General features: G+C 41.5%; 1 protein-coding gene across 1 annotated transcript in view; it reads left to right on the top strand.

Moving 5' to 3' along the window:
* Window positions 1–25,775, top strand: part of LOC309555994 (putative acyl-CoA dehydrogenase 6) — a 197,061-nt gene that overhangs the window by 153,257 nt on the left and 18,029 nt on the right. Inside the window, exon 7 of the mRNA XM_082258247.1 lies at window positions 12,076–12,249. Within this exon, the coding sequence (XP_082114373.1) occupies window positions 12,076–12,249 (174 nt within the window). The remainder of the gene's footprint in view (window positions 1–12,075; window positions 12,250–25,775) is intronic.

Here is a 25,775-nt window from a genome sequence, read left to right as displayed (position 1 = left end):
TGAGATTGAGAAGCTGAAGTGAGCAATTCCACACTGCTGAGAAGTGATGGTTATTTATAAAAGGACTCATATTCTAGTGTATCACGGCAGCAGGCAGAGGGCTGACAGAGTTTCTGGCCCTGAGTATTCGAGTTGTTCTTTATGCTTAAAGTGGTAGTATACCACTTTTTTTCCCCTTTTAACTACAGGTAAGCCTATAATAAGGCTTACCTGTAGGTACAATTAATATCTCCTAAACCGGCACGGTTTAGGAGATAATTGCACTGCATGCAGCCACTCACGCGAGCGGCGCATGCGCTCTGAAGGTCCCGGCGGACCTTCAGCTTTCCATGCCGGGAGCTTGCCGGAAAATTACATCGTCATCGTGGCTCCGGTCCAATCACAGCGCCGGAGCCGCCGAACCCGGAAGAGACGCCGAGGAATCATGTCAGCTACCACAGCGGTGTCCGGGGGTCCATGTCTGGGCTTCTTTCTAAGGTAAGTAATTCATAATGAGCTAGTATGCGATGCATACTAGCTCATTATGCCTTTGTCTTGCAGGGTTTATTTATTTTTTTTTAGGTTTACAACCGCTTTAAAAATCTGAAAAATCCAGAAAAAAGGCAAGAAATAGCTAGTTGGTTATTGGCATCCGTAATTCTTTGCTTCTATAATGTGTGTATCTCCCATGGGTGCAGTGCTGCTGATAGAAATCACAAGGTCCCATACAGCCTACCTGGCAAGACAATATTTTCACTAAAAATACACTAAAATCATTATTAGCCAATGCAAACATATGAGAGAACCTGTGTGAATTACCCTTTTTAATAGTTTTTTTTACATAAAAAAAAAAAAAAAATTTGAACTTTTTTCTTAATGTTAAAAATGTTTACAATTTTTTTATTTTACATTTTTTTAAATTATTACAATGTTTAATTATTATTTTTTATTTTTTTTTTACAATTATTGTTTATTGTTATTTTTTTACAGGACAGGGAAGCCTGCAGAGCTGCGGTAGGGGGCGGGGCACAGTGTCTCTCCCTGCAGCAGGGGAAATCTGGCAGAAACTGGCTTTTAGCTCCTGCAGAGAGCCGCACAGGGCTTCCTTCAGTGATTGCCCCTCCGCCCAGCCACACCAATTCCCCGTGCTGTTGGGGCCCCCCTGTGTGCCTGGGCCCCCTACAAGAGGACTGGTGGTCCCCCCTATCAGCGGCCCTGCATGGGTGCCTTAGCCTAATGACCTGTTATGGCTGGGCTTCATAAAAAAACTGAATTAATAGCCAAAAAAAAACACAATGATACAGACTTTAAAGGTATCTATAGAGCCACAAAGTCTTAATAATTTATTGATTTATAATAAAAGCTGATGGATCATTGGATCCTAAAATATCACATAGTGTTATACAAATACTTGCATGCAAGAGAAGGTATAACCAGTTTTTTGTTGTTCAAAAAATTTTACTACAAAGTAGGTAAACGTCTTATTTAATGGGGGAGCGTCTTTCCGCGTCTTTCCACTTCTTTCTGACGCATTTGATGGATTATGCCTGCTTCCTTGGGATGGAACAGTATCACGCAATGCGTGGTGAACAAAACCTTTATTTGAAAAATGTATATTCTTAAAAGTTAAAATTTGAATTGTTTAGTTTTTATTTTAACAGAAGTAATTACATTTTAATTTTAAATTAAATTGTTTAATTTTTGTCCTTATTGTTATTCCTAAAAAGATTTGTAAAGAATAAATATTAAATCGTGATAGTTGTGTCATCCTATTTATGAAAAAAATGTATTTTTCCTGTTCAGCTTTACGTTGAGTTTGGTTTCTTAGATTGAGAATCAGGGGACATAGGTCACCCTAAGGCCCAATTTCAGGATAGGATAGAATGTCTTTTTCCTAACATGGCCACTTCTCAACATCATTCACCTATGAGCCCATGGCTGCTTTATGACTCACTCCTGAAGGGCATGTCCTTGACACCCTGGCCCAGTGATGGCGAACCTTGCACCCCAGATGTTTTGAAACTATATTTCCCATGATGCTCAACTACACTGCAGAGTGCATGGGCATCATGGGAAATGTAGTTCTAAAACATCTGGGGTGCCATGGTTGGCCATCACTGCCCTAGCCTAACAGGAAGTGTGTTAAAAGATGCTGGGCAGTGGGCACCAATTATCCTGGAATAGGAGGACCTAGAATGCATCATTGGAGTGTGCTTAGGTTACAAGTACTGCTTTTAGAGTTTATTTTTTTGTAGTATGGTTGGGGGTGGTGCTGTGGAGTTGGGTTTCATATGAATGATAGTTCCATCTACTGCAGGGGTGTCAAACTCAATTTCATTGTGGGCCGCGTCACTATTATGGTCGCCCTCAGAGGGCCAGATCTGTAGCCCAATACTATCAGAAGTCAGAGCCCCCACCCTCCCTTACATCACAGTGCATCCCCTTTACCATGTGCTGCTGCTGGGTAGAAGCTGGAAGCAGAGCTGGGAAGCAGCAATTGCAGGGTCTGGAGGAAGGCTGGAGTCAGCTGCCGGAGTCTGCTGAATGCTGAGACCAGTGGAGGCGGAGAGGAGGTGGTGCTGCTGCAGAGGATCTGTAGGAGGAGTTGTGACCTCCTCTCTGCTGCCAACTGCTGGGTTGGGGGGTCCTCTCTGCAGCTGCAGGGGGAAGCACAGGATCTGGCAGAGGAGTTCTGTCCTCTCTGCTGTCGTCTGCTGAGACTAGGTAGAGGCAGAGATGAGGGAGATGCAGCAGCTGCAGGAGAGGTGCAAGGTCCACATGAAATGGCCTGGAGGGCCGGATTCGGCCCGCGGGCCTTGTGTTTGACACCTGTGATCTACTGTATGACTGCTAACACCAGCTAGTAAAAGAGTGGTACAGCACATAATTATATTGTTATTTTGTGCATAAATCCATATAACATAGCAGAGGGAGGTGGCCCAGCCTCAAGATTTGTAATGGATTCAAGCCAGAGCTTGCACATAATAGTACAACAGGGGAAAGTGTTAGTCAACTATATTTAGCAATTTCAATAGCTTCTTGTTCTAAATATCCTGTTTCTCTGTTAGACTAAACTTCTTTAGTGCCATGAATCAGTTCCTCCACATCTTCTCTTAATTGTAGCATTTGATTTGACTTTCCTGTGAAAAAAAAAAGCAATTTTTAAGTTAGTTAAAGAGACTACAAAGGGGAAATTTCATTGTTCCACAGCTTAGTCACTTTTGCTGTGAAGACTCGTAATTACTATAAAACCATACTGACCATAGTGATGATAAATCCATATTTTCTCCAGACTTTTTTTGCCTTAAGGCCAATTGTGGGAACCGGGCTGGATGGGCAGTAGACACAATGCAGACTTGTCTATCAGTGATGTCACTGACTTTTGTGTGTGAAGTGTATTTCATGAGTTGGTGACCTTGCCCGAAGTACAGGTTTACTGTCTCATTTTATTCTTATTCTATCCGCTGAGTCTGGCCATAGGAAAGTGTATTCTGTTAAGCTGATGATTCACATTAAGTAACTAGACAGACAATGTATTGTCTTACCTGCCCCAAGGTATATGACTAATTGTCGAAGGTGATTTAGGTTCACTTCAGCGTACTCGCATCTTCTAGCTGTAACTGTGGTATTCAGATTACATACAATATTACTAATTAGTGATAAGTTAATGAATTCATAAACAGGGCACATAGCAGATTTCTTTTCCTGAATGGCAGAATGTGTTTTTTATTCAATCAGACAATTTATAGATCATGCATTTCAGAACTTCACAATTCTCTGAGGATCTGTTTTCAAATATTCAGGTAAATCAAACACTTGTGAATCAGTCCAAATTCAATCATCACATGTAAATTTAGACAAAGAGCAACTATTGTTTTGAGCAGACACTTGTTTTATTTTACAATGGAACTGACAACCAGACCCATGTGGAAGAATTCGCTAAATTGGGAGCTTACAGGGGTTTGTGTGCTTGCCAGTGACCTTAAAGTAAGGGTGGGCTCAGACAAAAAAATGATTCTGTCTTATGTGATTAGCTAATTTGAATATAAACAGCTATATTCATTTACGAAGATAACATTTTTTAAAAATGATACTTTTAGAAACCTAAACAGAACAGCTTTTAAAAATTATAGGCTTGTTGTCGCTTAGACCAAAGTTCATGCTGTTTTGTCATCTTGTTTCATGATTCATTATTTTGATGCATCTTCCATGCTTTGTCCACGTTTCATTTTTTTGCCATCTTGGCCCCATCCACTTTTCAATTTGTTGTGCTCACTATTTTGTATTTTCCAGGCCTCACCCACTTTTCACTTTGTTTCATCCGTCTGGCCTCATCCACTTATCCTTTTGATGCACGCTCTTGCTTTTATTTGTTTTTTAGTTTTCTGCATGCTTCTGGCCTCATCTACTTTTCGTTTTGTTGCGCCCTCTGGGTCTAATACACTTTTCACTTTAATTCCTCTTTCTGGCCTTATCCTCTTTTCATTTTGTTGCTTCCTCTTGGCCTCATCCACTTTTCACTTTCTTGCATTCTCTTGGCCTAATCCCCTTTTCATTTTGTTGCTTCCTCCTTCTCCTCATCTACCTTCCACTTTGTTGTATTCACCTGGCTTCATCCACCCTGCACTTTGTTGCATCCTCCTAGCCTCATCCACTTCACTTTTGGACATCTTCTTGACCTCCTCCACTTTTTACTTTGTTGTGTCCTCTTGGCCTGTTCTACTTTTCACTCAGTTGCATCCTCCTGGCTTCATCCACTTGTACCTTTGTTGCACGCTCTTGACTTCATCCACTTTTCACTTTTTTGCGTCCTCTTGGTCTCATCCTATTTTCACTTTGTTACATCCTCCTGACTCCATGCACTTTTCAATGTGTTATTTCAACATGCCCTTAGCCACAGTTTGTGTCCACCCAACCTCAACCACTTTTCACTTTGCTATACCCTTCTGACCTCATCCACTTTTCACTTTGTTGCATACTTCTGGCGTTATCCAATTTTTATTTTGATGCACAGTCTTGGCTTCATACACTTTTTATTTACTTGCACACTTCTGGTCTCATATACTTTTCATGGGCCAGGAGGATGTATTTTTCTATAATATAACTAAACTAATACTATAAATAAAAACAAACACAAATTAATTTTTTGGCATAAATAAATGGCCGCGGCACTTTATTGGTTATAAATAAATTAAATAATTATTTATTCAAAATTCCATCAAATAATTTTCAATTCCAACAAAATTATAAAACATAAATCTGTATCGCTCAGTCCCAGAACTCGAGCGAAAATAAACATATTTAAAACCACCAAAGTCCCCCCTTAGATCCAAGGGTGACTCTACCACATAAAGTGCCAGCGACGGGTGGGGGGGAGGGGAGCTCGCCAGGCAGTCACTTCCTAACTGAGGGGGATTACCTCAGAGACCCCTTAATAAAGCCTTGGGTCAGAACCTTCTAGAGGGGCGCGCGCTGCTGTGCAGCCCGCCAAAACCATGCTCATTACATTTAAAGGGACAGTGTCTTATAAATTAAATAAATTCTGACACAAAATTTTTTTTTTTTTTTTTTTAAACATCCCCTGTCCCATGTGCGAGGGCACCTATTACTTGTGCCCTCTTACCATGGGCCAGGAGGATGTATTTTTCTATAATATAACTAAACTAATACTATAAATAAAAACAAACACAAATTAATTTTTTGGCATAAATAAATGGCCGCGGCACTTTATTGGTTATAAATAAATTAAATAATTATTTATTCAAAATTCCATCAAATAATTTTCAATTCCAACAAAATTATAAAACATAAATCTGTATCGCTCAGTCCCAGAACTCGAGCGAAAATAAACATATTTAAAACCACCAAAGTCCCCCAAACGCCGGGACTAGTTGCAAACTTGTGCCGGCCCCCCCACCACCGCGGCCATTTCTATGCTATTTTGAAACCCTAAATTGAGTATATCTAGACCTATATCAGATAAATGGATTCCATCCTGCCTGTAAAGGCCAGGGAAACCACCTTCAAGGTCCACGTGTCGGAAAGCAAAACCACCAACCAATGGCATAAATTTTGCCATTGCATGATTTACTCTCCTCCTGGTCCTCTCCAAGGGCTTAAATTCCATTGAAGACAACCATTTCAAACGAGGAACAATTTCCGAAAACACCATTGTACAATTCGGAAAAATTAACTTGAAATTATATAGATCCTTTTTAATCTTGAATAATAAATCTAATGACTTCAAAACTCCCACATCATTCCCTCCCAAGTGGAATATCAATACGGATGGGGCTGGCCAAACTTCTTTTAATCTATAAATCAAGTCACACAAATTAACCCAACTCAGACCTCTCACTCCTTTCCAAAATATATGCAAATGATCAATATCAAAAGACAAATTTTCAGTATAACACCAGTGTGCAGCTCTTTTTCGTGCCCAGTGAACAAACGAGTGTCCAATGATCCATACGGAAACTTTGACACCTATGGAATCAAACAGATAAATTAGGTCTGATATATAGATTAAAACTTTTCGATTCCCACCTTCCCAACTTTTTTATCATAGACTCATCTAAACCCATCCTGGCCGCTTCCGTGGCCGCTCCTATCCTAAACGAATGTGCGGTAATTCTAAGCTTATCCATACCTAAATACTTAAGACATTTTTTTAGAACAGCTGAAAACTGATATTTTGTGACTACTGAACCATCTATATGAATAAAGAATTGTTTTGAAAAGGGGGGCCTGACCTCCAAATATCTGCTAAGAACCGCACAAGGACATATATACTGATCACCACAAGCTGCCAGCTCTAACCAATGGCCTTTTCTAAACTGATCAGTTTTTGATTGGCTAATGAAAATATTAACCTTCTCCTTACCCACAATGACTTCTTTAGCATTAAGGCCTGATTGGCCCACCCTATTGTCTGAGACCAATTCAGAAACACGAAGGGCAGCGAAAAAACAAAGCACAAAGGCTGCCGAAAAAAGTCTAGCCTCATATTCCGAAAAACAGACAGCAGGGGAGGCCAAGCATAATCTTCTAAGTAAATCAATTGATATAGGTCTGCGTGTGTCAGGGGTGGACATCCTCTTTTTATAACCTTTGAGGGCTTGTCTTATTGAGAAAAAACTCATAAACCCTACATAATTCTTCAATTTCAGAAAAAATGAAACCCCGGCTAGGATCTTGTTAATGTGGCTATATGATAGCTGCTGTTTCATCAATGTGCATAAAAAAGCTAGCATATCACCCTCCCTAGGCGGCTCAGATGGAATACCCATCTCATTACAGAATAACAACCATCTCTGATAAGCAGAACCATACTCCGACCAAGTGTGAGGTGCCACCGAGCACTTTATCGCATCAAAGACCAGATCTAAATCAAGGTCCACAGGTGATCTGGGCAATGACATCCCACCGGATCGGCATTCGGATGAAGTTCCCTGAAACGAGAGAACTGAAAACGGGATAGGGAATCAGCTATGCAATTTGACACTCCAGGAATATATTTGACCTTTAACCAGATGTTTAATTTCAAACATAAGAAAACAAGATAACGGAGAAGTTTTAGTACCAATGTAGATTTTGATGACAAAGCATTTATTGCATACAAAACTCCTCTGTTATCCGAGTGTACCAAAATTCTCCTGTCCCTGAAATTAGCACCCCAAAGTTCAAGGGCAACCAAAATCGGGAATAATTCTAATAAGACTATATTATTAGTAAATTTACTCTCAACCCATGACGTAGGCCAAGATCCGCAACACCAATGGGTGTCCCAGACGGCCCCAAACCCTAAAGACCCTGCTGAATCCGTAAATAACTGGAGGTCAGCAGCAAAAATCCAGTCCTTTTGAAAAAATGAACGACCATTATAGTCGTTTAAAAAACGCGACCAAACGCGCAGATCATCTTTTAACTCCGCCGTTAGCCGGATATGCGCCAAAGGAGACTTAAAGCCAGACATTGCTAGAGCCAAACGCCTCGAAAAAATTCTACCTACTGGCATGATACGCGAGGCGAATGCTAGCAGGCCTAGCAGAGACTGAAGCTCTTTTAAGAGAACTTTCTTTCGCCTCAAAAATTCACTAATTGTAGACTGCATCCTAGAGATTTTTTCCCTCGGGAGCTGACACTCGCCAATGGCTGTATTAATAGAGATACCCAGGAATTCAATCAAAGTGTTAGGTAAAACCGTTTTATCCTCAGCCAATGGTATCCCAAAATGTCTATAAATAAGGGAAAATAGCTTTAGCAGCAACAGGCAGATGTCAGAATCAGGGGGTCCCACAAAAAGGAAATCATCCAAGTAATGTAAGACCCCCTGACAACCCGATTCTCGAACCATCACCCACTGAAGAAAAGTCGCAAAGGATTCAAAATAGGCACAGGACAAGGAGCATCCCATCGGCAAGCAGCGGTCAAAAAAGAAATAGCCATCAAAATAAAAACCTAAGGAATTGAAGGCTTCCGGATCAATAGGTAATAATCTGAATGCCGATTGAACATCCGCCTTAGCTAATAATGCACTAGGGCCATATTGCTTAATCATATCAACCGCCTCATCAAACGTAGTATATGAAACTGATGATATAATAGGGTCTATATCGTCATTTAACGAATCACCTCTAGGAAAAGACAGGTGATGTATTACTCGGAAGGAGTTAGGCTCCTTTTTAGAGACCAAACCTAGAGGAGATATGCGAAAGTTCTTAAAAGGCGGGTCCAAGAATGGGCCTGCTACTCGCCCAGCCTCAATTTCCTTGCGAATCTTCTCCCTGGCTATATCTATAAATTGATCTGTTGACTTTAAATTTTTTTCAACCTTACAACCCAATCCTTTAAAAGATGGAAGCTTAAAACCTGATTGAAAACCATTAATTAATAATTGGGCCTTCTCCTTGTTTGGATATGCCTGCAGCCACGGGAGCATTTTTTCCAGCCTCACTGAAGTGCAGGCTTTTCTGAAAAATATCCCTGGATGACTGATTCTGCTGACTTGCCCTCTTAAAACATTTTATTGCTGGGTGATTGCCCGTACAAAATGAGCACTCATGTTTAAATTTGCACGCTGCTGCCCACTTACACTGCGTTTCATTATACGCATAACAAATTCCCTTCCTATAGGGGGATGCCATAGGGGCAGCACTTGACTGTTTTGTTGGCGTAAACTTTTGAGGAATAATTAAATTTAACCAAAGGCCTACGTCCTTCATGCCCCATTTCAGGCTGGGATAAACTGATAGCTTCTGCCGGAAGGACTCATCGTAATAAAACCATCCCAGACCACCAAAGTTCTTATACGCTTCCAGGATATGTTCCACATGCTGGAATAACCCACTACAATATTCTGGAAATTTTTCACCCAAAACCGACGAATAAATGCAAAAGGCTTGAAGCCAGTTATTGAATGACCTATAAACCGGACGCCTCCTATTTTCTTCTTGCCCGTCATCAGATTTTTTTTCATTCTTGAAAGCAAATTCCTTTGCTGACGGCAACAATGAAAGTAAATCGATAAATTCACCCTTCCAAATTTTCTCTTTGATCCCTGCTGTGAGGTGATAATCAAGCGGCGACATATCGCATGGCATCACTTCCTTCAAACACGTCTCAGGAACCGTGTGTGCCAAATGACTAACTCTGGTACCACCATCTGACACAGGTGTGACCGGAACACTACTTACCACAGTCGCCGCTTGATTCATATTGCTGACTGGGGACCATACATTACCAGGACCTTGTATGCTGAAACTAGGAACATTAACAGCAGGAACAGGTGTAACATTCAACAAACTCGCAAATTTAGATAAAGATTCTAAAATAACATTTAAATTGTTCAATTGTGCCAACTCACCAACTCCTGTCGGCAGCGTAGCTGATTGGCTAACAGGAGGCACCATATGCTGTACTTCTGCACTGCTTGTATTCACCTGTGGACGTAAAGCCTGGCTAAGAAAAACCTCTTCCGCTGGTACCTGACTGGAACTATCTTCCCTAGGTTGCCTAGCAACCCTCTCCTCAGATGCTCTCTCAATTCTGCTTCTGTGAGGCCGGGTGTTATCCCACCTTTCACCACTGGGTGGCGGTGATGGTGAAGCAAACCTTTTCCTCTTCGGGCCTCTTCGGCTCCTTCTCAGCCCTCCCGCAGCTTCTGACAGTCCCGCAGCTGTGCTGTCTGACTCCTGTCTCGAGGATGCTGGCCGCTCCGGAGGACGGCTCCGCTGACCCTGTCTAGTCCCTGCCTTCCCTGCTACTGGTGCCTGAGGTGAGGGGGATACACTCCTCACGGCCGTCTCCTCTGCCCGCACTGCCGCCGCAGATGCAGCCATTCCGCTCACCTCCTCCCTCAGCTGTTCAGGCTCAGCTCCGCTCACCATGAGACAGTTCCGCAGCCATTCTTCTCCCCCTTCTAAAGCTGCTCTTTCCAATACTTGCCGAACAAGGGTCTTCATTATGGCAGAAGAGCCAGCGAATGCCGCAACCGCCGCTGAGGAGAGGAGAGCTCGCCAGGCAGTCACTTCCTAACTGAGGGGGATTACCTCAGAGACCCCTTAATAAAGCCTTGGGTCAGAACCTTCAAGAGGGGCGCGCGCTGCTGTGCAGCCCGCCAAAACCATGCTCATTACATTTAAAGGGACAGTGTCTTATAAATTAAATAAATTCTGACACAAAATTTTTTTTTTTTTTTTTTTAAACATCCCCTGTCCCATGTGCGAGGGCACCTATTACTTGTGCCCTCTTACCATTCTGTTGCATCCTCTTGGGCTTAAAACACTTTTCATTTGAATTCCTCCTTCTGGCCCTATCCTCTTTAGATTTTTTTGTGTCCTTTTAGCTTCATAAACCTTTCATTTTGTTGCACTCTCCAGGCTTAATCCACTTTTCACTTTCTTGCATCCTCTTGGCTATACAGTATTCACTTTTACTTTGTTGTGTCCTCATGTCTTCATCCAATTTTGACTTTATTGGGTCCTCTTGGCCTACTCCACTTTTCACTTTTTTGCATCCTCTTGGCCTCCTCCATTTTTCACTTTGTTGAATCCTTTTGGCTTCATCCACTTTTTACTTTGTTGCATCCTCTTGGCCCCCTCCACTTTTTACTTTGTTGTGTCCTCTTGGCCTCCTCCACTTTTCACTTTGCTGCTTCCTATTGGCCCCCTCCACTTTTTACTTTGTTGCTTCCTATTGGCCTCCTCCACTTTTTACTTTGTTGCTTCCTCTTGGCCTCCTCCATTTTTCACTTTGTTGTGTCCTTTTGGCTTCCTCCACTTTGCACTTTGTTGCATGCTCTTGGCCTCCTCTTCTTTTCGCTTTGTTGTGTCCCCTTGGCCTCCTGCACTTTTCACTTTGATGCTTCCTTCTGGCCTCCTCCACTTTTCACATTGTTGCATCCTCTTGGCCTCCTCCACTTTTCACATTGTTGCATCCTCTTGGCCTCCTCCACTTTTCACTTTGTTGGGTCCTCTTGGCCTCCTCCACTTTTCACTTTGTTGAGTCATCTTGGCCTCCTCCACTTTTCATTTTGTTATGTCCTCTTGGTCTCATCTCAATATTCAGTTTATTGGGTCCTTCTGGCCTCATTCACTTTTCACTTTGTTGCTTCAACATGTGGTTATCAACTGATTATTTTGTTATGTCCTCCTGGCCTCAGGCACTTTTCACTTTGGTGTCATCTGCTTTTTCACTTTGTTGTGCTAGGTATATTTTCTTGCAACTCTGCTTTATATTAATTCTATTAATTATTAATTAATTCTCCTTTAGAATATACTATTATCATCCTCACCACTCTAGCTGTTATTTCAGTTTAAAAAAGGCTGGCATTTGGAAAATAATGACTGCCGCAATGAAGCAATAGGCAAAGAGGAAAGGTGATGGACACAAATCTGTTATGTAGTCTCTGTCGGTTTATAAAAAAGAACGTGTAATCTGAGAACATATATTCACACTTTAGAGTTTATAAACCATATTGCTAGGGCCAAGGACTGGGTGAATATATAAGTAAATTGTTCATTATAATAATTTGAATTTGTTAAATTTTTCTGGAATTCTTCTTTAGTCCATATTGCTTTGTATTTTTTTTCTGAGGTGTCCACGTTACCAAGAAAATTGACAAAATGGGAATGAAGTCATCAGACACGGCTCAGATATTCTTTGAAGATGTCCGAGTACCCAGTAAAAATTTGATAGGGGAGGAAGGAATGGGATTCATCTATCAGATGTTACAGTTTCAAGAAGAACGAATGTGGGGAGTCGCAAACGGTAAGCCTCTCTTTTACTTTCTCATGAGTCTCTAGTGCCTTTTTCTTTGGAAGTATATATGCATTTTATGAAAGTTTATTCATGAATTATTTTATATTAAGTTAAACATGGTTTACAATACATTTTATTTACGTTTTGAAAGTTTTTTTTATCTACTTTTTACAATTTTTTAAAATCTTTTCTTTTACAAACACATATTTAAAGTAGGATTGTCACCAGGCAACAGACATTCATTTATTTTCACATTCTTAAAACAAGCCTTCATTCATCCTCATTCATCCCCCATTCATTATTGGGGTCCATGCACACTGGGCTTAAAAAACACCAGTTCCCTTGACACAAAAAAATGCTTATATAGAGCATTTTTGTACAGTTTGGGAGCGTTAAGTGTTTTTTTTTTCAGCCAGAAAACTCCTCTGAACCAGGAGGAGTTTTTTTTCTGCCTCTAAACCCTAAGCTAAAATTTTAAAAACGAAAAAAAGAGAAAAGCTAAAACTGAGCTTAAAATGTGCCTCTAAATGTCATAATGTGCTTGGATATATAGTATAACATTGAATTGCTTCTACAGGCAAAATACAAAAAACTCTTGTAGAAGCAGCGTTTTATAAGCCAGTGTGCATGGAGCCTTAAAGTTACAATAGAAGCACTGAAGACAATTTGATCTGGTCTCAGCACTCTGCTCTCCCCTCTTTCTGTACATCTACTCTGTATTTGCAATAGAAATTAGAAGGTTGGCATGCTGCAAAGTCACTACTGGGAGAGGAAGAGCTAAGCTATGTAGAAGAAGTGAACAAAAAATCATTTTATCCTGCAAACATTGAGGATGGGTTACTCCACAGTGGCTGCAGCTACAAGGTCATTGAGGACCTGTTTTAAAGTCCACTTTAGTTTAAATCAGCAAAATAAATTTAAGGTACATTAAAGGAACAGATGTGCAAAGTCTTATGGTTTATTTTATTTAGAAAGCAGTCGCAGTCTGAGTAGAGAAGCCTCTGCTCTGCCAGCCTGCTGTAGAGAAGGACCTATTGGAGGGGAGTTTATGTCTCAGTTGGACCCTGTAGTAGGTTTTTGCCACCGTCCCAGAAGATTCTAAAATTGTGGTGGATGTGGGTGCCTCAAACCCAGGTAAGGGGACTTTAAGGGCAAGAGTAGGTTAGAAAATAACGTTGAAAAAGAAGAAAATTTATTGATAATAATAATAATAACAGATTACATATTAAAGATGGGATGACCCATAGACAATTGGTGTATGGATAAAGCCCATAGTGTGAAAGTATGGAAAAATTGTGACTTGAAAACGGTGATAGAGATCCACCTATTTTGCTGTTTCTATTTTCCGGGTTTGGGATAAACAGAATCCAAAGCAAAATAAGGGAAAAGGATCTTGGGTATGATCCTAGTAAGTCCTACGCGTTTCGGCCCGATGAGGGCCTTTCTCAAGGATAAATCACCAATTATGTTTTTAAGCCCGAATGTTGCATGTCAATGCACCTTTCTTTGATACTCAAACTGCAGCGGGAACCGTATGCTGCTAACAGGCGGCGTCACCCTCTTTTGCAAAGAACTGTGTGATCCTGGTGGATTTCGTCACAGTTTGCATAATGTGTCAGAGGCTTCAATCCGTTGACTGAGTACGTTTTTGTGTATCCAGTGTTGAAAATCCTGGTTACTTTGACTTTTTGTTACATCAGCAGAGAGATGCAAACTAGTTGTCCACAGCAGCATCTACTTCCGTGACCTCACCGCTCCCTCTGTTAGTACTACGTCGCTGGACTCCTCCCCCTGTAGGCGGAGCTCGCACGCCGCCAGAGGCGCTCTCCCGCTGTTTTCATTCACAGCGGGAGTCGGGCCAGGGGAGGAGCGGCGGCGATTGCCGCTGCTCTTCCCCGATCGTTGGGGAATCTAGTTTGGAGATCCGCCCGCCTCTGTAAACAGAGCGGGCGGATCTCCTAAGTGACAGGGAGTGACAGATCGCAGTGTTCAGCATAGCTGAACATCCGATCTGTCCCTGACTCACTCAGTCACCTCCCCCCACACACGTCAGTAAGCACCAGGCATACATTAACCCCTCCCTCTCCAATAAAATTAACCCCCTTCCCTGCCAGTGTCATTTTTACAGTAACAGTGCATTTTTATAGCACTGATTACTATAGAAATGTCACTGGTACCCCCAAAAGTATCAAAAATGTCAGTCAAGGGTCCGATCTGTCCGCCGCAATGTCGCAGTCCCGCAAAAAAACCCGCAGATCGCCGCCATTACTCGTTAAAAAAACCCACCAAAAATGACAAAAATCTTTCCCTTAGTTAGTAAACGCAATAACTTTTGCGCAAACCAATAAAAATACGCTTATTGTGATTTTTTTTACCAAACATAGGTAGCAGAAAACAAATTGGCTAAAAATTTATAAAAAATTAGATTTTTACATTTTTATTGGGGGGAATTTCATATAAAAAAATGTTAAAAATATTGTTATTTTTTCAAAATAAATGCTCTTTTTTTGTTTATAGCGCAAAAAGTAAAAATCGCACAGGTGATTAAATACCACCAAAAGAAAGCTCTGTTTGTGGGAAAAAAAGGACGTAAATTTAGTTTGGGTAAGGCGTCGCACGACCGCGCAATTGTCAGTTAAAGTCGCACAGCGCCGAATCGCAAAAAGTGGCCTGGACGTAAGACAACAAAATCCGCCCGTGGTAAAGTGGTTAAAGTAGAACTATGGGCAAAACTTTTTTTTTTCATTTTGGATAGAGTACAGGAGGAATATAACCCCTGGCAAAAAAAAAAAAATGTTTCACCACCTGTGTCCCATTTTTGTTTAATAAAAGGCTGAACCGGCCATTTAATCCCAATGCTGAGTTAGTGTTGTCAACTTGTCATTTAAGGGGAAAGGGGGGTGGTGTTGGGTACTGATCCAGGTAATATGGTTAAACAGGTGGGATCTGAACTACCCTAGTCATGTTATATTTTTGTGACAAAAAAATCTAATCTAACTTATCTGGCTTATTTTATACCAATACATGGAATCAAGATCAAGAAAGAAAAGAATGTAGCCTAAATCTGAGCTTGGCACCAAACGTTTGGTTAATAAGGGTCTTGTGGTATCTGCTCTTAGAGAGGACTTTAAAAAGGAGAACAGGTTCACTTTAATTGTATTTTAATATCTTCCTATTTACATCATCACATCTTATTTTTAAATAACGAAAGGGAATCAGTGAGCCACTTCCTGTCCCAGGTGGACTATAAATAGGGCTTTAGAATTACGAGGAATGACGTTGTGATTGAGCTGTCGGTGGCCAGGGAATAACTGGCTGATTAAGTAGGAAAAATGCAAAACATGGCAGGCGTGAAGGCCACAGAACGTCAGAGAGAGAGCCGGTTATTACACCACGTCCTGTGAGAAGCTCGTCTCATGTTTGTTTTATTCCCTTGCTCATGATGACACGGACATACAGTCCAGTCCTAACTGAAGGTGGCACGGTTCATCTATTCCCGAATTCCATGTTCCCTAATACAGTGACACAGACAGACTCACCCACGAATGACTATTATTTACATTTGTTATTGAATTTTAGACATTACCCCGATCATGAACAGGCACATATTTGTGAGTCTTTAGAGAACCCTGTAACCTTTTAACCCTTTAGTAATTAAAGCGTAACTCCACTTTTGTTGAGAAAAAAACATTCCTCTCTGGGTGATCTCTGTACATTGAAGGGATTTTAACAAACTTTGTTGCAGATTCCAATCTTTTGTTATTCTGAAGAAATCATTGTTTGTTCCTCTGTGCTGGGTGGGTCAAATGGGAGCGGTTTCATAATACTCTATCAGCTGTAGCTGCAGAGCTCTAATGAGTAAATCTGCTGGGTCTGCATCCCGCATCCCTTTAGACGTGTTACTATTGGGAGTATCTCACCAAAAATGACATTTTTGTTGCAGGGGATGCCAGAAATCTGACTTGTATCTTAGGCAGACTTCTGGGAAAATTTGATCTGGTCTCAGCACTCTGCTCTCCCCTCTTTCTGTACATCTACTCTGTATTTGCAATAGAAATTAGAAGGTTGGCATGCTGCAAAGTCACTACTGGGAGAGGAAGAGCTAAGCTATGTAGAAGAAGTGAACAAAAAATCATTTTATCCTGCAAACATTGAGGATGGGTTACTCCACAGTGGCTGCAGCTACAAGGTCATTGAGGACTTGTTTTAAAGTCCACTTTAGTTTAAATCAGCAAAATAAATTTAAGGTACATTAAAGGAACAGATGTGCAAAGTCTTATGGTTTATTTTATTTAGAAAGCAGTCTTTTGTTGAGAAAAAAACATTCCTCTCTGGGTGATCTCTGTACATTGAAGGGATTTTAACAAACTTTGTTGCAGATTCCAATCTTTTGTTATTCTGAAGAAATCATTGTTTGTTCCTCTGTGCTGAGTGGGTCTAATGTGAGTGGTTTCATAATTCTCAATCAGCTGTAGCTGCAGAGCTCTAATGAGTAAATCTGCTGGGTCTGCATCCCTTTAGACGTGTTCCTATTGGGAGTATCTCACCAAAAATGACATTTTTGTTGCAGGGGATGCCAGAAATCTGACTTGTATCTTAGGCAGACTTCTGGGAAAATCAGTGAGCCAATCACACAAGAAGGAAAGGATGTTTCTGGGGTGTGGTCAGTATACATTCTGTGTACAGGCGGTCCCCAGGTTATAAACAAGATAGGGACTGTAGGTTTGTTCTAAAGTCGAATTGGTTTGTAAGCCGGAACAGGTACATTTTTTAGGTTTAGCTCCAGCCAAAAGAATCCTTTTTAAGTTTTTTGGATAGGGAAGGGATAACACCTTTGGAAACTTTTGGGCAGTTTTGGGACTTTACATGAGACACCGGCGAGCACTGCACAGCGTCTCCATCCCTGTATATAACAGAACTGAAGAGAAAAAGGGGATTAAAGAAGGTGTGTGTGTGTGGAAACCAGCCAGCCCTTAGTTTGCTATACTTACCCACCAGTCTGCTGACAAACCAATTAAACCTGTCTAACATAATAGGTTAAAAACAGGGGTTTAGTTAACACACATTTGCAAACGCATGTATAAGCTGCAGGCCACTCCAAGGCACCCTGTGTATTCTGCAGTCCTAAACACTACCTAACACTATTCAAACTGAGTGTCTACTGAGTGTCTCCAACATGGGAGTACATGAATGCCAATGGATGGATGGGAAACAGGTGAGCTGGAGGTGGCCCAATCCTCCCCCAACCTGCTCCCAGCCATGACTGGTATTGAAAAATGAATGGCTATGTGGAAGCCATAGGGTGCAAACTAAAAAATGACCAGCTGGGAAACACACACCCCCATCCCAGTAATATAGATGGTAAAGGCAAATTGGGACTTTAGATGAAACACCAGCCTGTAAAGCAAGCGTCTCCATCCCTGACACCTTTGTACCATTTGTTTTGCTGTCTGTACCCCTGTTCAGAAGATTTCACCTCACTTTCTGTCCCTATGACAACTGAATTTTGGAATTTCCACATGGTCAGCAGGGGATCTCTCCATTAATCCCCGCTGAGCAGGCGGATGACAGGCCTGTCAATTCTCACTGTGCAGAGTGGAGACGGACAAAGTCCTGCTCTCCTCTATGGGGAGATCGGGTGAAAATGGAGCACCTGTCCGCTTTCATTCGATCTGCCAGATGGATGGAAAATAGGACCACCATCCGTCTGGATTTTGTGGACAGGATTGGATCAGATAGCAGTGGGTGTCAGCGGACATGTCACAGCTGACATCCGTCACTCCATAGGGGTGAATAGAGGATCTGATCAGGTCCGCCCGAAAAACTGACAGGCGGACCTGATCGGACAGCCATGTGAAAGGGCCTTAGCCTCTCCTCCAATGATCAGACTTGTCCTGACACACCCACTCTGCGCAGCTCTTCACTGGGAAGATCAGATGTGATCAAAAGATACTTACATTTTTTTTTCTTTATATCTATAAACAAATGTTTTGCCTTTCATTTCTATTTTAAACGGAATGGATTGTTTTACAAGGTGAGGGTTTACATACACTTTAAAGAAAAAAAACATTTAAACTGGAACTTAACTCATTACAGCTATAGCACATTATAGCTATAGTACGTTTCCCCCCTCTCTCTTATAAAAATGCAAAATAAATTAATTATTTGTACCTTTTTGTGCTGCAAGGCAGCACTTCCTGTTTTCTGACCTAGCCTTGCCCCACTGCCTCCTGGGATTGCTAAGCCATAGCTGTCCCAGGAGGCAGTGTGCTACTAAGGGCGCACACACGTTGCAAGATTCAGCGCATGCGCAGACTTGCCATATCTGTGCTATGCATCTGCCCACGCACATAATTTTCTGGGCATGCACACAAACCCTATATAGTACCCATATACCAGAAACAATTGGCATTTGTGTACATGCGCAGAAAATCCCCTACGCATGCTGAGATGTGCCGCCTGTCTTTGCCAAGTCCCAAATACTGGATTATGGACGATGGAGGTGCAGTAGAGGGATGGGATTGAAGCAGCTGTGAAGTCCTGCTTTAATGATGTATCAATGAACCCAGAGCCACTTGGGGTTATGTGTGAGTTATATCTGACCAGAGTTATATCTGACCAGAGTTATATCTGACCGGAGTTATATCTGACCAGAGTTATATGTGACCGGAGTTATATGTGACCAGGGTTATATGTAGAGGTGTACCGAACTGTTCGCCGGCGGACAGTTCCCGGCGAACTTAGCATGTTCGCGTTCGCCGCTGCGGGCGAACATATGCGATGTTCGGTCCGCCCCCTATAATACATCATTGAGGCAAACTTTGACCCTGAACTTCACAGTCAGCCGGCACATTTCCAGCCAATCAGCATACCTCCCTCCCACACCCTCCCACCTCCTTTAAATAAGCAAGGGCAGCATCCATCTTAGATCATTCTGAAGCAGTGTGTTTCTGAGAGCAGGGAGAGTGTTGCTGCTGCTGCTGCTGTTAATAGCTAGGGACAGTTGTTAGTCAGTGTTCCTGGTCTTGCTAGTCAGTGTTCTTGGTCCACTACTGCTGTAAGGACAGCATCCTGACAGCACCCCAAAAAGCCCTTCTAAGGGCTGGTATTTGTGTAATTTTTTATATATATATATATATATATATATATATATATATATATATATATAGTGTCCCCAAAAGCCCTTTTAAGGGCTGGTAATTGAGTTTTTTCTTTATATATATATATATATATATATATATATATATATATATATATATATATATATATATATTGTCCCCAAAAGCCCTTTTAAGGGCTGGTAATTGAGGATTTTTTTTATTTATATATATATTTATATATATATATATATATATATATATGTATATATATATATATATATATATATATCTAGTGTCCCCAAAAGCCCTTTTAAGGGCTGGTAATTGAGTTTTTTCTTTTTATATATATATATATATATATATATATATATATCTATTGTGCACTGCAGTTACCTGCCCGCTGTGTGTGAGAGGCCACAGACCCACCACAGACTGTACTGTGTGCACACCACACTCATTTCGGGTGGCACAGGCACAGTACCTTGCATTTTATAAAATATTTTTTTTTTCCTCTGTCATAATTGCAGTGAGTGCTGTGTCAGGTCCACAGAGTGCACTGTACCCACTGCAGTGCACTGCCCACCACTGATATATATACGGTGGCACAGCATCTTGTTGCAAATTGAAAAAAAATATATATTTTTTATTATTGCAGTTGCCTGGGCTGCCAGTGACTGTCAGGTCCACAGAGTGTACTGTGCCCACTGTAGTGCCACTGCGTGCCCACCCACCACTGATATATATACGGTGGCACAGCAGCTTGCAAAGTAAAAATATATATATTTTTTTTATAATTGCAGTTGCCTGGGTGCCAGTGACTGTCAGGTCCACAGAGTGTACTGTGCCCACTGCAGTGCCACTGCCCACCCACCACTGATATATACGGTGGCAGGCATGACTTTTTTTGGATCAGTTTCTGGGGGGGTCTAAAAAGCGTACCTGTGAAGTTTCAGCTCTGTAGCATGTCCAGAACCAGAAACAAAAGATCATATAGGTGTAAAAGGGGTTCCCACCATCCCTGCTCTACTTAAAAATGATCTTTTTTTCTGGTTCTGGACATGCTACAGAGCTAAAACCTCACAGGTACACTCTTCACAGGTACACTTTTTAGACCCCCTAGACACTAAATCACACAAAAAAGTTCTTAAAAATTGTCATTTTTGATAGAGAGCCAATTATTGGAAAAATTAAAAAAAAAAAAAACTTAAAAAAAAAATGTCTTTGTATTTATTGTCTGGGGGGTCTAAAAAGCGTACCTGTGAAGTTTCAGCTCTGTAGCATGTCCAGAACCAGAAAAAAAGATCATATAGGTGTAAAAGGGGTTCCCACCATCCCTGCTCTACTGAAAAATGATCTTTTTTTCTGGTTCTGGACATGCTACAGAGCTGAAACCTCACAGGTACACTCTTCACAGGTACACTTTTTAGACCCCCTAGACACTAAATCACACAAAAAAAGTTCTTAAAAATTGTAATTTTTGATAGAGAGCCAATTATTGGAAAACTTAAAAAAAAAAAAAAAAAACTTAAAAAAAGAAAAAATTTCTTTGGATTTATTGTCTGGGGGGTCTAAAAAGTGTACCTGTTAAGTTTCAGCTCTGTAGCATGTCCAGAACCAGAAAAAAAGTAGAATTAGGGTTAGGGCTAGGGTTAGGGTTAGGGTTAGGGTTATTTTTAGTGCTCAGGGTTAGAGGGGTAGAGTTAGAGGGGTAGGGGTAGGGCTACTAACTCTAACCCTAAGTATCTCACCGTAACCCTAACCCTAGCCCCTAACACTAAACCTAACCCTCTAACCATAACCCTAACCCTCTAACCTTAACCCTAACCCTCTAAGCCTAGCCATAAAAATAACCCTAGCCCTAGCCCTAACCCTAACCCTAGCCCTAACCCTAGCCCTAAGCCTAACCCTAGCCCTAGCCCTAACCCTAATTCGTATTTTTTTCTTGTTCTGGACATGCTACAGAGCTGAAACTTCACAGGTACACTTTTTAGACCCCCCAGATGCTAAATCCAAAGAAATTTTTTATTTTTATTTTTTTTTAATTTTTCCAATAATTGGCTCTCTAACAAAAAATTACAATTTTTAAGAACTTTTTTTTTGTGATTCAGTGTCTGGCGGTCTAAAAGGTGTACCTGTGAAGTTTCAGCTCTGTAGCATGTCCAGAACCAGAGAAAAAATTAGAATTAGGGTTAGGGTTAGGGCTAGGGTTAGGGTTATTTTTAGTGCTTAGGGTTAGACGGTTAGGGTTAGAGGCGTAGGGGTAGGGTTACTAACTCTAACCCTAAGTATCTCACCGTAACCCTAACCCTAGCCCCTAACACTAAACCTAACCCTAACCCTTAAAGCCCAGTTCCTGTCCCATTTTGGTCGGTTCTGGTCTGTTTGCGGTTGTTTGCGGTGCGTTAAACGGGGAGTTTGGTCTGTCACTGTGAAGCGGGCGTAACCCTTACACTACCTGATCGATACAACATCATACCTGATCGTGTACACACACTGGTGTAAGGTTCTGGCACTCTCAGTGCCTCCTATCACATCATTTGCAGGTGCTTTCCATCTACCTAGATAGATGAAGCACATATAGGTGTGTTTACCTTTAAGACTGATGCTGTCATCACTGAGCGCCGGACTGAACAGCTATTTAAATCACCAGCTCTCACTCACGTGTTCGTTCAACCTGCTTTGTGCCTTGATGCTAACCTGTCTTGAAGCTCTCATGCTTGCAAGCATACCTCGCTGTCGGAACCACGCTGCGCTGATCCCTGTATCCCGCTACCGGATCATCCGCTCTTGCCGAACCTCTCCTCTGCTACATTGCTACTAGTGATAAGTACCCCACAGGGGAAACCTCTATAACCTTCATACTAAAGCTTACACTATCTAGCTCTGCATACTAAGGACTATTATTACATCTGCATTATCTAAGATTGCTAGCTCTTGAGCCTACTACCATCTGCTCTTGCACTGGGTTGGTCTCTCCTGTATGTTCACCTGCTACTCTATCATCTGCTACCATACATGATTGCTAACCTATCTGCATTCCATCTGCTACTATCTTACTTTCAAGAACATTTCCTTTCAAGTGTCTGTCATCTACCATCTCTACCCAACCTGTCTCTTCAGCCTATCATCACTGTGTTACTATATACATAAGTCACTCTAGGAACATCTTATTGAGTGTGTGTATTTACTTGCTGAATTGAGATCATCCACACATGATGAGTCATTGGGAGTTGGGATTGGTGTCTCAGCGTTTCTCTACATGACTACTGAAGTGGAATATTTCTGCAGCTGTAAATACACATCATACATAAAACGCAGGAGCGTTACAACTGGATGTTTTAAAGCACGTTATTCCAAACAATTTAGGAATGTTAGGTGATTTATGCCCTTTATGGAATAAAACCCGACTCTGCGTCAACTACGTAATTTTCCATAAGAGTTTTGCCATGGATCCCCCTCCGGCATGCCACAGTCCAGGTGTTTGTCCCCTTGAAACAACTTTTCCATTACTATTGTGGCCAGAAAGAGTCCCTGTGGGTTTTAAAATTCGCCTGCCTATTAAAGTCTATGGCGGTTCGCAATGTTCGCCGGTTTGCGAACATTCGCCGATGTTCGCGTTCGCCGTTCGCGAACGGCGAATTTTATGTTCGCGACATCACTAGTTATATGTGACCAGAGTTATATGTGACCTGAGTTATATGTGACCTGAGTTATATGTGACCAGAGTTATATGCGACCAGGGTTAAATGTGACCGGAGTTATATGTGACCAGAGTTATATGTGACCAGGGTTAAATGTGACTGGAGTTATATGTGACTGGAGTTATATGTGACTGGAGTTATATGTGACTGGAGTTATATGTGACCGGAGTTATATGTGAGCGGAGTTTTATGTAACTCGAGTTTTATGTAACCCGAGTTATACGTGACCCGAGTTATACGTGACCCGAGTTATATGTGACCCGAGTTATACGTGACCGGGGTTATATGTGACCCGAGTTATATGTGACCGGAGTTAAACTTTAAGGGAATTTGTCCAGTCTCCTCTGATCTCCCTTGTTGGTCAGACATTTTCACCCACAGACTGCCTCTCACTCCATGTTTTGCACATTCTTTGCAAACTTTAGAGATGCTAGCATGTGATAATCCCTGGATGTCAGCAGTTTCTGCCACCAACAATCATTTCACAATAAAGGTTACTCCAATCACAAAGATCTCCATTCTAATGTTTAGTACAGCAACAACTGCATTTCTTAACCATATCTGCATGTTTCATATGTTGAGTTGCGGCTTTTCTCTTTTCACATAATCCTGATAATTCACAAAACACGACTCCACGCTTTACTTTGTGAATAAATCCAAAGAAACTCTGACACTCCATTTAAATCCAATGTAAAGTATAATAAATGCCCCTGCTCAGGCTGGCAAGGTCCCATGAATTGGATGCCGCTGGGGAAAGGTTCAGCCAGACGCTGTAGAAATAGGATGAATAAGCCCCGGGGTAGGGGGTGACCCATGTTAAGGGGGCGTGGCAAGGATAAATTGAGGATGCTTGAGGAGCGGTGTGAAGAACTGGAGACTGCCTTCATTTGATTGGATTAATGGACTTTCTGTTACATACTTGGATGTACACTATTATTCACTATTCAAATAATCTTTTCACTTTCTGTATCTGGCGCAATACTGTTTGATTTTATTTATGATTTGGATTGTGTAGTGTGAACACAGTCGGTGTATGCCGCCGGTCACTTGCATCTTTTGGCACAGTATATTATTTTTGCATATAATTGGGTATATTGATTTGTACACAGTATAGTTTTGCACACATTTTATATGTTGCACCATTTTTTGCGCTGATAATTTTCTCACTGTTATAGGTGCAAATAAATGGCTGTATAGTCCAGAAAATGTATGTGTTATAAATCCTCCACCAAAGACTGAGATTTTTTCCAGACTCTTCCCAGAAGCACCAGCCACCACCTGATGAAATGAGCACTCACCAGAAAATGTGCTACAACATGTGTAGAAAGCTTAGCATGTCATCATAGGTACAGTAGATGTCATCACGGATAGCCTGTACATCCATCCACAGTGCTCTCCTCTCCTATTCCCAGCTCCCATCCAAGCTGCAGCAAATAAAGCTCACACCGGAGCCAGCAAAGATGGTAATAGTTGTAGTATTTATTGCACCACGAGAATCACATACATAGCACACAAAACAATATATCAACTCAAAACCGCTGTAACTCACATAGAAAGCCACTGCTAACTGATGGATGCATAGGCTTCCTGTGATGACACCTACCTATGATGACATTCTGAGCTTGTTACACACTTTGTAGTGCATTTTCTGGTGAGTGTTCATTCCATGAGGTGGTGGCTAGTGCTTCTTTACACTGGGAAGAGTCTGGCAATAATTTCAGTCTGGAGGATTTATAATACATATATTTTCTGGACTATACAGGACTTTTTAAGTGAAGTAAGTAAAGCAGGAGGTCCTGCTACCATCAGAAAGCAGAAAGAAACAGTTCATATTCTTCACAATGGAAGAATACCCTGTTGCTGCCTGCTCTGACATTCAGTATATTTGCTCTGAAGACCATTTCTGAAATTACATGAACCTGGAAGAGGACTGGCTAGAGCAGCAGCAGATCTGGTCATGTTCCTCTTATGTTGGCTTCAAATAAATAAACTAGGCAGAAGCAGAGACAGGATCACCAGATATGGATGGCTGAAAAAAATGGCTCCTCATCTGACAAATCTAAATTTCTACTGAAATGGTGGAATTTGGCATGCACAGCATGAATCCAAGGATGCATCCTGTCTTAAGTCAACATCTCAGACTTGTGGTAGTGTAAAGTAATTTAAAATGATTAGTTCTTACATATTAAAAAGGAACTTTAGTCCTCTTATTAGTGGCTCCACTCATCCCCCTCTTGCACCACCATTATGGCACATGTGCAGATTTTATACGCATTAATGCAGAGTATTCCAATGATGTCAGATGGCTGCAGATCAAAGATTTTTTGAAAACAATGGATTGATCAGGTCAACTCTATATTGATATGGGAAAAATTGACTTAATAACACACATAAGTTCCACTTTCTATGACAAGCCTGGCTTGAAACGCCAGGACCGGCACCTCCTCAATTGGTTTTGGATTGATTGTTAATAAAGGCTTGATGGAGTTGCCTGCTGTTATACGGTACCACTGGAGGGATCTGCACTAATATATGATTTGATCTGCTGATGACACAGGGGGCTTTTCTCTGAGTCTTTGCCCCTTTGATCTGCCGCCATCTGACATCATAGGAATACTCTGCATTAATGCGTTGTTTGACCTGCTGGTGAAACAGGGGTCAAACCTTGAGGTGAGTGCACAGGTGTGCTTCTTGGTGAAGGATTATCACAAGTTGGACCTGTTTGTGACCTACG

Source organism: Pelophylax lessonae (assembly GCF_965119305.1).
Source record: "Pelophylax lessonae genome assembly, chromosome: 5".
NCBI lineage: Eukaryota > Metazoa > Chordata > Amphibia > Anura > Ranidae > Pelophylax > Pelophylax lessonae.
Note: the sequence above shows the minus strand (reverse complement) of the source record. Positions and strands in the feature narration are given on the sequence as shown.